At 40.5% G+C, this 17,517-nt stretch overlaps 1 protein-coding gene across 3 annotated transcripts in view; it reads right to left on the bottom strand.

Moving 5' to 3' along the window:
* LOC138627737 (collagen alpha-1(XIV) chain-like) overlaps window positions 1-17,517 on the bottom strand; it is a 118,135-nt gene that overhangs the window by 45,911 nt on the left and 54,707 nt on the right. For all 3 annotated transcript variants that reach the window (XM_069710284.1, XM_069710286.1, XM_069710285.1), the window contains 5 exons: window positions 16,841-16,986; window positions 9,913-10,042; window positions 5,456-5,578; window positions 4,490-4,639; window positions 900-1,016 (listed from right to left, as the gene is read on the bottom strand). In XM_069710284.1, the coding sequence (XP_069566385.1) occupies window positions 900-1,016; window positions 4,490-4,639; window positions 5,456-5,578; window positions 9,913-10,042; window positions 16,841-16,986 (666 nt within the window). The remainder of the gene's footprint in view (window positions 1-899; window positions 1,017-4,489; window positions 4,640-5,455; window positions 5,579-9,912; window positions 10,043-16,840; window positions 16,987-17,517) is intronic.

Below are 17,517 nucleotides of genomic sequence, written 5' to 3'. Positions count from 1 at the left end.
TTAAGCTGACTCAGCAGATGTAAATGTCGGCGGTTCTTTAAGCTCCTCCCCTCCCCCGTCCGGCGGCTCAGTGTCTCATTGTACACATTAAATTCTTAAAGACCGCCGGCGCGTCTCCGGAGGGGAAACAACGACGTCCTCTGTCGTCTCCGGCTGCTTGAGGATTCATAAAAGCCGGACGCCGACGCTCTCCGCCGAAACTCCTACTGACGCAGATATTCAGAGCAGCAGCTGAACGGGAGAATGTTTACAGCATCATAGAGCTGAAGCTGCAGCAAGTGATGCGACGCTTTTACAAATCCAACAGATGAGCCGATAAGAGATGCGGCGGACGCATGCACGTTATTTACATCCGCATCCGTCTTCCTCCTTTATAAAAGCCTCCGAAGGCGATCCAACAAAAAAAATTAAGAATAAAACCTGAATGACAACAGACGATGTTTCAAATCTGGATGCAGAGAAGCTACAGATTGCAAAAAAGGTGGACGCTTCACACACAAACATTCAACCCCGACAGAAAGATCTAAACTATCAGCACGGTTTAGATTAGAGTTACACATTCACATCATTTACCAAGTCTGAAACCAGTTTAAACCAAGTCTAAAATAATTCGTACACCTGTCCCAAACCAGTTTAAACCAAGTCCAAAGTCAGTCCTCACCCACTTCTAAAAGTAGTTTAAACCAAATCTAAAACCAGTTTAATCCAAGTCTAAAATTTGTTCGAATCTAAATCTAAAACCAGTTTAAGACCAGTCCAACGTCCATCTAAAAGTAGTGAAAAACTGGGTTAAATTTTTTTTTTTTTAAACCAAGTCTAAAACCAGTTTAAAACTAGTCTAAAAACTGCTTTAGAACAGAATCCCTACCTGAGAGGAAGAAGGAGAACACAGTACTCACCGACCAGCGACTCGATGCCGACCCGGTAGGCGCTGGCGTGGCGTTGAGGCTGCCACTGGCTGCACAGACTCGTCATCCGCACCTGATACGTGCTGAGGTTGGTCACCCCGAGGTACACTGCAGGAAGGGGGGTTCAGGGGTTCAGTGTTTCTACGGTTACACAGATGTTCTCTAAATGTGGCCAAACTGGTTTGAAAAGTGTCGAATAAATCGTTCTAATATCAAATTTAAGTAAGTAATAAAATCCAAAGTTTCCCTTCGATTGGGACAAAGAAACACATGTCGAAGTATAAAGCCAGAATATGTGTGGACCCTGTGTGCAAGTCGTTTTTTTTTTTTTTCACGCTTTATGCTCCGCCCCTCTGTTGCGGTCCAGCTGAAAATATTGTATTTATGTTATTGACCTGATTTCTGAGCAGCCGCTTGCTTTCTAGCTCAGTGTGAGAGTCTCTGTTGTGTTTCTGTCCTCTGACCTCTGTGTGTCTCACTGTGGGCGGAGACTTCACCTTCCGCTGTATAGAGCTAATGGTGATCGTTCCACTCGTTAATCCATCGCGTTTATAGCGTCGTTCTCTCGGACAAATAAAAAAAAATACAAATAAATACATGATGAAATGGATCGACCAATATACCCGGACGAACCGCCAAAATAAAAGTCTGTCAACACTGCATGTTGTTCGATCCTCCAGCGAGCTTCGAGCTGTTCTGGACGTTAATGACTCCACTCACTTTTCCCAAACTTTTGATTTCACAGCTCTGAAACTCGTGACAAAAGTAGCCCGGAGCTATAAAAACTTTTGCGGAGCTCTAAAAATGTGCATTACGGAGCCGTAAGCATTCGTCTGTGCAAACTGCTGCAACAAACAAAACAAAACTATAAATATGAAGCTCACATCTGAGAGACCGCACGCCGACCCGTTTAAAAGCACACGGACCAAGTTATTTACAGACAGAGTAGAAATATGTCTCCAGAAGTGTGGCTTTTTTTATTTCTGTTTTTGCACACGGTCCAAACAAACCAAACTCACTCTATTTATACAAAACGGCCGAGTGTGCACTTTCATCGAGCGTCACTCGTTCCCAGTTGAAAGACATGTAAGACATGTTGAAAGACATTGAAAGAATGTGTTTTCAGGGAGTCGGTAATGGCCTCGAACATCTCTGTGGATTTTACATCCAAACGCAAACTAATTTTTCCAGTTGAGATAAATATCTAATCTGCATTATTTTCAATTTCATACGAATGCATTCTGTAAAACCTCCTGAGAGCGTCACCACGTGATTTCATGAGAAGAGAGGAAACATCAGAGCAGTCCAATGATGTCATTTGATCTGATCATTTATGAAACCTTATTATGTTTTTGTTTTCAGTCATGTTTAGTTGTTGTTTATCATCGCATTGTAATTTTGTTGGACGTCTTGGCTAATATATTTATATATTATTTTTTTTTTTATCGCAATGTCTTTTTCTTTACATTTCACTGCGTAACTCAAGGTGTATTTGAAAATGAAAAATGTGTATTTTCTTTATTTTGTGTATATAGCTTGTTGTGTCTGTGTGTATGTATACATTTTGTTTTTTTACATTTTACAAAAAAAAATCTTTATATAGTATTTTTTTATTAATTATTTTTTGTGCATTTGTAAAAAAAATGGTATCTTTTTCCTACCAGTATTATTGCGTATATTGTTGTGATAACTACATTTCCACCACTGGAGGATTAATAAAGTCTTATCTTGTGTTTTTTGTATATTTTGTCATTTAAGGAACCCATTGAAAACCAAGATGATCCATCTGAAGGGAGGTTTATTACTAATAAAGACATTTTCAATCATAAAGTATATAGATGGAAGCTGATTGAATCACTTTGCTTTCAGTAAATGTGATTTTTTTGTGTTTTCACCTTTGAGGACTTGCAACTTAAAACTGCAGTTTTTGCGTGTTTCTCAACGTTCGTCGTGAAAACCGAAGACGACGTCGCACTCGTCGGTGTTTTATAGAAACGGTAAGAAACTGAAAGGTGTTCCAGGAAGACGTGGAGCTCCTCTTCGTGTCTGTGACATTGAAGCCTCCAACGGGCCGTTGGCTTCATTAACATGCTGCCGACGCTCCGTTCACCTCCGGGGATCCCACCGGCCTCATCATCATCATTATCATCATCATCCTCTTTTCTTCCTCAACCCTCATCGTCTTCAGCTTCAGTCACGGAGCTCAAACTGACTTTTTTTTTTTTTTTTTCCCACCAACAGGCAGAGGAGTGTTTTAATTATCATGCAGAAGAGGAGAATCCTGGTTTCCACTCAGATGATTGTACTTGAGGGAAGCACTGCTTGATTGAAGCAGGCCAGATGCTCAAAGAGCCCCCGGGGTGGGTGGGGGGAGGTTGGGGAATGGGGGGTGGGGAGGGGGTGTCCACGAAGTAGCTCTTAAATCCATAATGTCCACAGTTCATCCTGAGGCTGGGACGTAATCAGGTGAAGTCGCCATTAAAAGATGGATATCAAGATATTGGCGTCTGGCTGCTCCTCTGATTAGATTACAGCTTGTTTTAGTCACTTGGGCTCAAAGAGGTGGAACGGACCAAGAACAAATAATCAAGGTGATGTCATCAGAGAGAGACAATAAAAACAAAACGGAAAGGTCAAAAGTCGTCATGTTGATTGATTCACAACGTCAACTCTAAGTCTCTTTTTTCGATCTGCTCCCGTTTGTCCCATTAATGTTCCGACATTAAACGTTAATACCAACCATCAGTGACGTCACCACGTTGGTTTGTGAACATTACGAAGCCTCCAGTTCAGATCTTTGTCCAGCACCATCTTTTGCTAGTTCATACCGGTTTGGAGCAGGAAGTGACAATATTTGGACGAGTTGGGGGAGGAGCCAGCTGGTGGATCTGACCGATCTGATTGGAAACCTGACGATACTACGTCCCGCCCACCGATAGCTGTAACCTGACTGCACCACAGGCCTGTCAATCAAACAGACACGCCCCCAAAAACAGGTCTTCTTGAATCTTCTTTTCTAATGAATGAGGGATTATTTTCAGATGGACCTCCAGAAAACTAAGAAGAAGGAGTGACTTTAGCTAACAACACCGAGATAACTGATGGACACATTTGATTCACTTTGGATTTGATGAGAGAAGTTGAATGGGAGTCTATGGAGCCGGAGGCTTTTTGGAGCCGACCTCTAGTGGCACTCGCTGGTATTGCAGCTGAAGACACTTCTGTGTTTCGGCTTCATTTTTCAGACCTGGAAGCTATGACACTTTTATATTCAGTTTGTGGGTAATACGAACTCAACACTTCCTGTATCTGTTTCAAATTAAAATCCCTCTGGCCTTTCAGTATACAGAAAACCCTTAATTTCCTTAACAAAACTTTTATTGTGCAACATTTGCCGGGGCAAAAATCAAAACAGTGACATTTCAGAAAGAAATCTAGACCAACATCTGGAAATAGGCGAATTATTTTGTTAATGTTATTAAATTAAGTGAAAATACGCCTCTAAAAGGAGATAAAAAATGGACTTTGTGCCAGCAGCTCCAGACAGAAGCTGTGACACGAATCAAAGTTGATGAACTTACAGGTCTTGGCCCTCCCCGACAGGGCGTCGCTGGACCCGGTGGTGTACGAGGCGATGACCTTGACGCTGTAATCGGTGCCACTCAGCAGGTTGACGATCAGCATGGTGTTCACGTCCTCCCCGACGAAGGTCTCCAGAGCCGGACCGGGTGCTGCAGAGAGGGAGGGACAATGGAGGAGCGAGTTCAGAGACGTTAGCTTCGACTCTGTCAGTCACAACATCTAAAAGGGTCTTTATCTGTATTATCTGTATTATCTGTGTTCATTATTACAGTGTTTTTCAGAAAGCTTTAGCACAGCACCGCTGAAAACAAAGCGTGAACTCAACGATGGACCGGGCCGGTATCATTGCAAAGCGTGTAATAGACACGCCCGTCTACTGAAGCAAAACGTGCAATAGCTACGCCTGGTGCTGTCTATGCGTGAGAAGAAGACAAAGTGACAAAGAGAAAGTGGTTTTGTTTATTTTTCATTTTTCCTGTTTTTGTTTCTTTCCCGAACTACGTGGTTTTGTTTTTCCTATATAGCGATGTGCGTAATAGACACGCCCCGTCGACTAAAGCGAAACGTGCTGCAGCTACACTTGGCGCGACAATAACACGTTTTGCTTTAGCAGACGGGCGTGTCTATTACACGCAGATTTTTTTTCCTTGCCTTTTAAAACTCAAGTGACATCACTCTATCAGATTTTTTAAGCAGCTCCCTCTGGAGAAAAAAAATTGGCTTCATAATATTTTTTTTTTTAACATACGCAGTTCTACTACAATCAGTCAGTCCGTTGGCGTCCCTCAAGGCTCCATCTCGGGTCCATTTCTTTGTTCATCATATAAGTTGTTTTGATTTTAAAATACACACAACAATTACTTTTTTGCCGATGATACTCAGATTTATCTACAGATGAACTCTGATACTGCCTCTTCTGTACATTTTTTTTTTCTTCTTTTAATCACAGTTTTTGTATAAATTACCGGACAGAGGCTGGTAGACGACCCGGTACCCCATGGTGGGTGATGGTGGGACGTCCCAGCTGATCCTGAAGCGGTTGTACCACTCCTCTGAGACACGCAGGTTCTTCGGGGCTGAAAGAGGAACTGAAGAGAAAATAGTCCGGAAAAAAAGAGAGATTTGAATGTGTTATAATACAATGTGCATAGTGATAATAAACTTTATTTGTATTGCAACTTTGCTTTTCAGCAGGATAATTAACATGCAGTGTTTCACATGAAAACAGATATAAAGGAACATAAAGAAACATGTTAAAATGTCATTTGAAAATATATGAAATTAAATAAAATGCATAAGAACTGATGAAATTAAACACAAGACGTTAATAGAATAGAGTTAGAGAACAGAGAAAATGCTAATAATTTCTAAAATGCTGAGGAAAGCAATTTTCTAGACTATACCATGAAATCTTTGTTTAATACAGCATTAAATTAATGAAGCATTTGTGTTTTTTGTTAATTATTAATTTTTTTTATCAGCTGGATAATAAAGAGGTTTACAAGAACAGAGGCACTTTTTGTCTGGACTCAAACCAGGAAGATAAAAAAAGATGCAAAGAAAGAAGAGAATCAGCAAAAAAAAAGAAAAATTGACAGAAAATCGTCGAGAAAAGAGAAAAGAGAGAAACAACTAAAAAGTCTTTGTGTACCAACACGCTAATAGTCAAGCAAATCAAATCTATTGACAAATGTAATCCTCTGCATGCTGGAATGATACAAAAATAAAAGGGTTTAATAATGGAAAATGTTGAGTCAAAGAAGGACAAAAGTTTGATAACGGTTCATAAAATTTCAACAGTAAAGTCCCTCCGCTGCTCGGAGAGACATTAAAACCAAGGGACGCGTCGTTGGTGACGGCAACCGGGACATGCTTTTAAAAACAGCAGGATGTGTATTAATTGTAATATTTCAAAATAATGTTAATGGCAAAACATGAGACTTTTCAGGGATCTTTTTAAAATGCTAAAAAAAAAAAAAAAACTCCCATCATTCTCTCTGTGTTCTCCGATTCCTCTCGAAGCCATCGAACTATGCCGGCTCTCCTGCCTCATTTCCCCTCCTCACCCCATTCCCGGTTTCTTGAGAACATTACGAGCATCCTTTGAGCCGTTGCTCCACTGAGCGTTCGAGGCCTCGGGCCTTAAAAGTTAATGAGAAACTGGAGATTTAATGAAACTTTCGGCGCAAAAGGACCAAATCTAGGAACTACTTGGGTTCTAATTCTGCATGTAGACGAAGAGGCGACAAGCAGCGACGTCACCCGCTGGTTTGTGAAGACTCGAGTTCAGCGTTCATACAGCAGCCATCTTATTTAGAGTGAGGGACCGATCTGACCCCACCCACCGATAGCTGTAACCTGACTGCACCACAGGCCTGTCAATCAAACAGACACGCCCCCCAAAACAGGTCTTCTTGAATCTTCTTTTCTAATGAATGAGGGATTATTTTCAGATGGACCTCCAGAAAACTAAGAAGAAGGAGTGACTTTAGCTAACAACACCGAGATAACTGATGGACACATTTGATTCACTTTGGATTTGATGAGAGAAGTTGAATGGGAGTCTATGGAGCCGGAGGCTTTTTGGAGCCGACCTCTAGTGGCACTCGCTGGTATTGTAGCTTAAGACTCTTCACTTGTCCGACCAGTAGCTGCGCGTAATTTTTCAGGTTTTCTTTCTTTCTTTCATTCAGGTAAACGTTTTCAGCCTTTCTATTAGTATAAATGTGCTCTATCAATAAACATTCACACATTACTGTTTTTCAGCACTTTTTAGATACCAATTAGTCAAAAATTTAACTTGTATATAATTCTTATTTTATAGTATTATTATATAATTGTATTTATAAATTATTGTATATTATATATAAAAAATGTATTACATACTATAATATATAACAATTCATAAATGATCATTTATCATATATTATATTATTATTTATATTAATATTATTTTTTAATCTTATAATAAGTTTTTTCATATTTTTACATTATCTTATCTTTTATACATTAACTTATATACAATGATTTTCATATAAAATAATTACAGCTTTAAATAGTCCTGGTATATCTATATTTGTCCACTTCCCTAAACGATTTTTTTTTTATACTATGCCTTCATGTCTGAATTCATTCATTCCCCTCCACAACTCTCTCCCTCCGATCACCTCCTCCCCCAGCGGATCAGATTAGTCTGTCACATTATCTGTCTTCAGCTTCTTCCTCCCCCTCAGCGTTCACCTCATCCCTCATAGGTTCAAATCCCCCAGATTACACCGGCTCCCTTTGTCACATCATCTATCTTCGCTCTGAAAAGAAAAAAAGAAAAATCACCCCTCCACCACCCCCCCTCCCCCCTCCCGGGGCGATCATCCCATCCCTCACTCGCTAACAGGAGCCATTCGTCATCACCGGGCGTCGGAGGCTTCGTCGTTTGAGAAGCGGAGAGCAAGTTGTTAGCGTCTGCTAATGTGGTGATGTGCAGCGACGAAAAAAGAAAAAGAAAAAGATGAATGGTTCAAATTTAAGCGTTTTCCTCCTCACCGGGAGTCGAGTGTTTGTTCTGTAATGCACTTGGAAGAGGAGGAGGGGGGGGGGACATTAGACTCTGCTGGAGCATTCACAGCAGTGCTCAGTCACATTTAACAAAAGGAGAGAAGGTAAAAAAAAACTATAAAACGCTTCCCACATATTTCTGTCTTCAGCTGCTCCGTAAAGAAAATGGATGTTGAACATTGAGCTGCAGAGACAGGCTGTTATCTTTTTTTTACCCCCGTGAAATTGCCTGGCGAGTAATGAGCTGCCCAGACGTAAAACTCAACTCTTCTTCTTCTGCTGCTCCTTACGTTTAAATACTATGTTAATGGAGCCGCAGCTAAAACATTTTACAAGATATCAAACGGCAAAAAGTCAATTGTAAAGATTTTTCTAGTAATTATCAAGAGATTTTATTGAGTTATTTCTTCAAACTGAAAGCATAAAAGTTTGTAATAAAGGTACAACTCTCATATTCCCAACACAAACTAAAATTGCCTTGATGGATTAATAACATTCTCTCGAATAGATTTAACAAAGAATTTCAGCACACACAAGCACAACAGAAGAAAAAAACTCTCTTTTAACAGAAGAAACCTCCAACAGAAGGAAAAACTCTCTTTTAACATAAAGAAACCTCCAACAGAAGGAAAAACTCTCTTAACAGAATAAACCTCCAACAGAAGGAAAAACTCTCTTAACAGAAGAAACCTCCAACAGAAGGAAAAAAACTCTCTTTTAACATAAAGAAACCTCCAACAGAAGGAAAAACTCTCTTTTAACAGAAGAAACCTCCAACAGAAGGAAAAACTCTCTTTTAACAGAAGAAACGTCCAACAGAAGGAAAACCTCTCTTTTAACATGAAGAAACCTCCGACAGAAGGAAAAACTCTCTTTTAACATAAAGAAACCTCGAACAGAAGGAAAAACTCTCTTAACAGAATAAACCTCCAACAGAAGGAAAAACTCTCTTAACAGAAGAAACCTCCAACAGAAGGAAAAAAACTCTCTTTTAACATAAAGAAACCTCCAACAGAAGGAAAAACTCTCTTTTAACAGAAGAAACCTCCAACAGAAGGAAAAACTCTCTTTTAACAGAATAAACCTCCAACAGAAGGAAAAACTCTCTTTTAACAGAAGAAACGTCCAACAGAAGGAAAAACTCTCTTTTAACAGAAGAAACGTCCAACAGAAGGAAAAACTCTCTTTTAACATGAAGAAACCTCCAACAGAAGGAAAAACTCTCTTTTAACAGAATAAACCTCCAACAGAAGGAAAAACTCTCTTTTAACAGAAGAAACGTCCAACAGAAGGAAAAACTCTCTTTTAACATGAAGAAACCTCCGTTTCTGTTTGTGCTTAAACTGTTGCGTTTGTTTCGCCTTTTGACAAATTTTGACTTTAAAACACGTGAAAAATGTTGCAAGAGGAACAAAAATAAAAGCGGACCGTGACGTAAGGGTAGTGAAGGTGAGTACACGGCTAATAAAAGAAATATATCTTCATCCTTCATATTATTTGTCATTCCTGTCATTTTGCCCTCATTTTGTCCTGACAGGATTTCTTCCAATAACACTTTGTGCCTCCAACAGTGCAGATCAGAGCGACACGATGTCGGAGTGTGTCGGAGTGTCGGGGAGGTCGTCGATGCTCTTAAATCACAGCATCACATCCGCTGAAACGTAACGAACTAGTCCTGCAGGAGGTTAACGGGAGGTTTAGATCCTCTACGTGTCATTTAAACATAAATAAATCAGAAGTCTCTCTTTCCCCTCCTCTAATCAACATGTTTTCACCGTGTATTCAGACGAGTACGTGACAGGGTTAAAGCTCCGAGCATCGACGGAGTAAAATGGAAAGACAAAAGTCAGCATTAACTCTGACTTACGTGTTCGTCCCATCTGTCCTGCCGTCGGTCCGTCTCCTTCGGGGTAAACAGGCGTGATGGCGATCTTGTACTCTGTGTCTGAGAGCAGAGGCTGCAGGACCAGACTGCTCTGACCGACCGGAACTGTCCTCTGGAAGCAGAAAAGGAAGAGAGCGTTGGAAAGGAGAAACACTCAGTTCATCACATCCCGTTTATTAAAAAGAGCAACAAGGAAGAAAAAAGCAGAAACAAAGCATCACCTGACAGGAAGCTATTTTAATTATGTAAAACTTGTCAACGCTTTCTGTTTCTTTTTAAGTCTGTAATTTCCCTCCTTTTTAAACTAAATTAGATCCAAAACCAGGTCAGAAACCAAACTGAAAACACTCCCGAACTAGTCCTAAACAAAGCCTGGATCTAGTCCCAAAATCAGGTCCAAAACCAGCCCAGAAACCAGACTGGTTTCTAGCCCCAAACTAGTCCTAAACAAAGTCTGAAATCAGCTTTGACATCAGAACTGAAACTTGTCCTTAGCCCGACAGAAGATGCTCCAAAACCGCTCCGAACCAAGTCTTAAACGAGTCCCAAAATGAAGGTCCAGAACCAGAACCCTGAGCTCCCTCCGGATGTCAGAGAAAAACAAAAGACAGCTGCAGTATCGGCCCGTTAATGGAGGTGAAGTCGTGCAGCGGACTTCCTGCTTTCCAGGTGCTGCGGAGGTTAATTACGTCCCGTCTTCGTCCTCACCTTTCGGCCAACTTTGCCTTTTATTAAAAGTGATCCTTAAGTGACTCGTCTCAAAGAACTAATTTGCCTTTTTTTCTTTTTCCCGGCGGCCTCCCGTCTTCTTCATCCGGCTCATTCCTCCTCTGCTCCTCCGCTCCCTTTTTGTTTCTCGCTCTCTGCTTCCATCTCCGAATCCCTCGTTTATAGATTATAATTATCTTCTGATTTATTTATTTATTTCCTCGTTTCTCTTTTCTTTGAGTCGGAAACCCAACGGAGTTCTTCTTTCTTCTTTATTTTTATTCTCTCACACCTTCGACTCATATTCTCATATCTCTCAACAACTGCTCTTTTTTTTCTCTCTCTTGCTTTGTTATTAAATAGTATGATAGCATTATATTATATTTTATATATATATATATTAGAGCCTTGTTTCCAGACGTAAATTAACTGAGGATTGTTCGCAGTCGTTGCATCGGCCATAGACCTTTGGGTTAAATTTGAAACTGTTGGAGCCACCTTCAACCAATCAGCATTGAGCACAACAGAGCCCCTCCCCCCAACGTGAGCAGAGTTCAACGCCGTGTCGGCAAATGACAGCTGCCGACTTCAGTTGCTACAACTCTTCGTTTTGCATCGTCTAGATTTCGTCTATATATACGCGGAAACAAACCCTCGACTTTGAATGTCATCACTCTTTTAGCCACGCCCACCGGTCGCTGATTGGTCGCCCTTCGGAGTGGATGAGTGAACCTTAATGCGAATGGGTATTGGAGCCCGAGGAGGGTTTCCAGACTATAATTACAGTAAAGACTGAAAGTGGGCAGAGCCAGGCTATACGTATTCTATTATGACAGTAACAACGAACACAATTCGGTTTACGGTAGACTTTATAGGAAAAATAAAATGGCTGAACATGTCTGTTTTTAAATTCTTGATAAATCCCGTTGCTTTCAATGTTCTCAGCAACCAAAGAGCTTAAAGGCCGTAAAAAACACAAAGCAACATTTTAGTGTTTACTCTTTTTGTAGATCTATAACGTGGGACCTTTAAATGGTATTGTACATACAGTTAAGCCCAAAATTATTCATACCCACGTCAGATTTTCACGTCTAGCGAATTTCTTTTTTGACCAGTAGGTTTCCATCATCTGGAAACACGTAACAAAACATTGGAAGACATTTTGCCAGAGATGTTAATCACAAATCTATTTAAAACTATTTCCATGGGTTTTTTTGCACACTTTTTTACTTAAATGTCAAAACATTCTCAGTGTTCTCATCAAGTTTAAATTGAGAACAGATCATGCAGTAGTTTTCTAGTCCACTGCAAGTCATGGTTAAAACCAAAAAGCTGAGTGATTGATTTACAATATGGACGTGATATTCTTCTTCTTAAAAAAAAAAACACATTTATAGCATTTTCATTTCTATCTCTAGCCCAATGTCTTAATATCCTTTCAAATTCACCAGACATAAGAAATGTGTCGTGGGTGTGAATCATTCTGGGCTTTAACCGTGTTTATTTGAACCTCCCGGTAACCAGTTCCATTTCTGCGTTTCGATGTTTTCCGCTTCTGTCTTCGTGTCTGTCGGAGCCGGTTCACATTCTGAGCGTGTACAGTCAAGCCCGGCTTCATCCACCAGCCCTCCTCCAACCTTCTGGGGGGAAAAAAAAATTGAAAATGCACTTTCTCCAAAGAGTCAGCCAGACAAACACACCGCGGCGGCCGGGCCTTGACAAATCCATTTCAGCCCGGTGTGATGAAAAAGGCAGCAAGTCTTCTAAACTGTCACCGAGCTGCGCGGCTGGAAGAAAAACCACCACCGGGCTGCGCGACCATTTTCTCCGCCGCATCATTGTAAAAGCAAACACGGTTTCGTGAAGTATTTATGTGATTCAGACGCTCAATCTTGTTTTGGAGACGAGAGCCTGCAGAATATGAAGTTTGATATCACCTGCGCTGGAGATACGAGGCTTGGAGGCAATGAATCAATGTTTAAAAAACAAAAAATGGAGGGCAAGAATTATAACGAGCAACAACCGGAAGCTTCAGAGAGGGGGAGGACGGTAGTCAAGGCAACAGACTCGTCACCAAACCGACCTGGAGTGGATCAAAAAGGCGATCAGCCAGGAGTTGGTGGACAGCTGGACAAAGGTCAAAGAGGACAAAGACTACATATAACTTAACCTCAACAGACTCTGATAAACTGCTATAATAATAAAAATAAAGATTTAACATACACGTATCTTAATGAAAATCTTTGAGAATAATACTTTCACTCCTCTAGTTCAGTGGTTATATGTTCTTTGTTGTCGTCCTGTTTGTAATAATGTGTAGATGTAGATGTGTAGCTGGATGGTCTGAAGGATTCTTCACCAGAGGGTTCAAGCAACAGAGAATCTGTGACAGAAGGAAAACCGTGACGCCTGAAACGTTTCTTTTTTTGAATCCTCCCTCCACTAAAGTTTTTAATTTTTTTTTACCTCCTGGAACAACGGGCCAAAACACTCTGTTTACGCTTCGGTGGGAATTGCCCTCGATGCCCGGCAGCTTTGGTTTATTGGACGCTGAACGGGGAAATAACCGGAGCCTCGATGTGTTTGGGATCACGGCTGTGTGTCAGGACAGATGGCAGCGGAGGCGAGTCGCCCCGCGGATGTCGTGTAGGAACCGACATCTGGCGGAGCGGCGACGGAGACATCCGAACGGACATAACCGTTAACTCCTGTATTTATAGGCTCGTAGCGAGCAACGCTTGAAATCCAGCATACAAATTTACTGCAGTAAATTACTTTTTTAATTTTGTGTTGTTTTTTTTTTTTACCACTGCGGGTGTAACAGACACGGAGCACCGTTATCGTCCCGTTAAATGTTGAGGAAAACAACAACTTTCTTCACCGTTCCGGTGCCATAAAAGTGACCATGAAGAAACCTCCAACAGAACCATATTTGGACGAGCTGGGGGAGGAGCCAGCTGGTGGATCTGACCAATCTGATTGGAAACCTGACGATACTACGTCCCGCCCACCGATAGCTGTAACCTGACTGCACCACAGGCCTGTCAATCAAACAGACAGCCTTATTTAAATATGGTTGAGACTTCTTCCTGTTTTCTTTTTCTTTGATGCTCCTCAGCCGCCACAAACCAGAATTGATACAAATTAAGAGAAAATAGCGGTATATTAACGGGATATCCCAGCAACACACGCTGCTAGGCAACAGCCATAGACATCGCTAACACTGAGTGTCGTTAAGGACTGGGCTTCAGTGGTTTGTGCAGCGGACTTAAACTCCAAAGAAGTCTGTATTTTATCATCTTTTTGCTCCATCCTATTAAATTTGCACCAATTACCTTGAACACAATGTGCCCAAAATCTTTTTGCAAACAGCAATAACAGGAGAAATTGTGCATCGGTAGAGGACTTCTTGTTTTCAAATCAGCAGGCAGCAGAGTTGTTTGGTAGTTGAAGGCGATTTAAATAGAAACAGTGGGAGTGTTTTTTCAGGTGATTGTGATTTGAGTGAACGAAATGACACAAGAACAGAAGGTCGACAAAAAAAAAAAAAAAAAAAAAAGGTCAGGATGTTTCAGCGATAAAAGCAGTGAAAAGAGAAAGAAATCACAAACTATTGTTGAGAATAACAATGAAAATGAACGATGAATTTGACAAGATGTACGGTAAATGTTGCATCCGAGGTACTTAAAACCCCAAAAGGGCCGAATAGAGAGACAGCTACCAATGAGATAACTCATAGGGATTGCAGGGGTTAAAGGTCACAAAGAAGCCCAGTGGAGCTGGCTGCGGTTTTGCGGCATGTTATTGGTGTTGTTTCATTTTGTGAACTGTTTTTTTTTTAACCACGTCTATAAAAAAAAATTTAAAAAACGTTTTGCGTGAAAACTGCTGCAAAAGAAAATCTGCAGTTTAATGAAGTCTGATCCGATCTGGCGGACAGTTTTCTGTTAGCAGGTTTAAGACCAGATTCCATCAGTGGAGATAAAGTGGGATAACTGCCAGCCTGAAATCAGTCCCATGTAAATGAGTCGTTGAGCTAATGTTCCTCTCTGTGTTTGGTTGTCCCTCGACAGCCGAGAACCGCAGTGAGACTTTGAGTGAAGCAGCAGAGGAGCTCGGCCAGTTTTAGTTTTTTCCTCTTCTTCCTCCAGCAGATCGACATCTAAAACGGCGGCCACTGAGCGCAGAGCTCTCGGTGATTCATAACCTGACCGGATTGCCAAACAGAGCCCGCAGCTGTTCGCACTTTGATAAGAGATCTCGTTTACCAAGCTGCCGCTGCGAAGCAGCTGGCGGCTCTTTTATTGTTGGGATGAAAAGGCCGATGAGGGACCGGCGTGGTCCAGAGTCGACGACGGGGAGGCTCGGCGGCCTCAAACCGACACACACCTGTCAACTCAGAGTCTCTTAACTACGGAGATGTTTGACATTCGTTCATCCGACTTACTGTAAACACTCCACATGGAGCGTGAAATATATCCAAGATGCATCTTCAGTTGTACATTTACTGAGACCACAGATGCATTTTAAGCTTATTTATAAGTTTTACACGACAGTAACCAGTCAATTAAAAGGAAGCTGAATAAAATATGTTGTCTTACCAAGAACGTAAAGGAAATATTTCATTTGTCATCTCTTATTTCTGTAGTTTTTTACAGTCATCTGTAATTTTTGTCATTTTTTATAGTCTTTTGTCATCTCTGTAGTTATTTATAGTATTATCTGGCATTTTTGGTATTTTTTTCTGGTGTCAGCTATCATTTCTGTAATTTTCTATAGTGTTAACTGTCATTAATGTATTTTTTTAGTGTCAGCTATCATTTATGTAATTTTTTTATGGTATCATCTGCCATTTCAGTAAATTGTTCCTGCAAAGAAAATCATAAAAACACCAAAATGTAAATTACAATTATTAGAAAGCCACAGGTTTGATTGCAACAATGATGAAAAACAAATCCCCCAAATCTTGGAGCGACTGAATAAATAAGATGTTTACTTCCTGATTTCACAATAAGATGCTACTTTACAAAACCACCAACATCTCCACTTTCATTTCGTCACTTGGGGCTATGATTTCAAACATCTATTAAATAATTTTAATGTCTGCCTGTCAAACACTCTCACACGCAGGTCTGTACACACAAAAACACACAAAGTACACACACAAACACACAAACATTGCAAACCTGCAGCAGACGATAACGATTTTTTTTTTACATCAGCGTTTGTTTTCTGTTCTCACTCTCTCAGCTCATTAGTGGGGAAAAACCTGCCATTCTCTCCTGAAACTACCTCTTTGAAGATCTGCCACTGTTTTTCATCACCTTCATCATCACCCTCCTCTTCCTCACCGGACTCTGAAGTCCTGCCATCGTCTTCATCAGTGCCGTGTTTGTCTCCCTTCCCACTGTCTCTCCAAGGAGGACTTTAAATCTGAAGGCCTGCCATCGTCTTCATCAGTCATCTCCAGATTGACACAAAATCAAGTCCAAACTGTAACTTTCCTTCCAGTTTTTGAAATAAAATAAACTCTCCCTGTAGCAGGATGCACTTCTCCTCTGTTGATCCATGTATTTGAGAGCTACTCCACAGAGCAGAAAAAAAGAATAAATCACTCTAAAGAACATAAAGAATTGGATATGAAACAGGATGCTTCAGGAGCCTGATTGGAAATAAAAACCATTTGAGTGTCATTGGTCATTTCGGTAATTTTTTATAGTGTTATCTAATTTGTATAATTTTTTTATTTGTTGTCTACCATTTAAAAAAAAATTATTAATAGTGTCATCTGTCATTTCTATAATTGTTTTATAGTGTCATCTGTAATTTTTTATACTAGTATCTGTCATTTCTGTAATTTTGTATCGTGTCATCTGTCATTTCTGTAAACGTGTAACTTTCACGCCTACCCAGGTCAAAGCGTGGATATGTCACGTTTTCCTGTAGTGGACCGGCGTGTCTATTTCACCTGGTGGGAGGGGCTAAGACTGAGAGGGCGGGGCTGAGCTGCATTTAAAAAAATTCTGGTGGTTTTCTTGCCTTTTTTTTTTTTTAGAAAACTACCTGAGCTTTAAAAGAGACACGAGACTGATGGAGTTCATTAAAGATTTAAAGAAGTGTCTTTTATCCAAATAAAATAGGATAAAACTGATTTGTCAGATAGAAGTTAAAGAAAAGTCATCACTTCCTGTCCGTGTCTCACCGTCTCCTCGGCTCGGTCTCCCCTCGCGCTGACATAGTTCAGCCGGTAATGTCGGACGTTTCTGGCGTCGACGGGTTGCCAGGCGACCCGCAGGCTGAAGGTCGTCTCCTCGTCGATCCTCAGGTTCCTCACGCCGTGCCGAGGAGCTGCGGGATCACAGAGAAGATGACATCTGATGACATCATCTGATGACATCATCGACTCGCCGAAGCGCCGAAGCACATCGCTAAAATAAAGATCGGATCAAAATGTCACCGTTTTTTGGGCATTTAATTTACTCTGCTTTCAAATTTATATCAAAGCTTTTCTCTGGAAATGTTTGTCAGATTGAACAGATTTATAAATGCTATCATATAAATTATGAAAATATGGCGGGAAAAAAATTCTACACCGTTTAATGTTGTCACAACCTTTACTGAGAATATGTACAGAGTGAAAGTTCAAATGTAAAATCAAAGTAAAAGTACTATTGCACTTAAAATAAAACAATACTGGTTACAGGACTGGATGTGTTATAAATCAATATAAAAAAAAAAGAGATCAGAAAATACTGAAAAATAGCCCTCAATGTTATCTGGAGTCCAAAAAAAGATTAAAAACCCAGGAAATATTCAGTTTACAAAAATAAAAAAACAGAAAAAAGAAGAATTACTTTTATTTTAATTCAAGATTAAAAA

Source organism: Brachyistius frenatus, unplaced genomic scaffold (assembly GCF_029030835.1).
Source record: "Brachyistius frenatus isolate BFR_SWC_R1_liver_20210118 unplaced genomic scaffold, ASM2903083v1 Contig_91, whole genome shotgun sequence".
NCBI lineage: Eukaryota > Metazoa > Chordata > Actinopteri > Embiotocidae > Brachyistius > Brachyistius frenatus.
The sequence above is the reverse complement of the archived record's forward strand: the minus strand, read 5'-3'. Positions and strand labels throughout refer to the sequence as shown.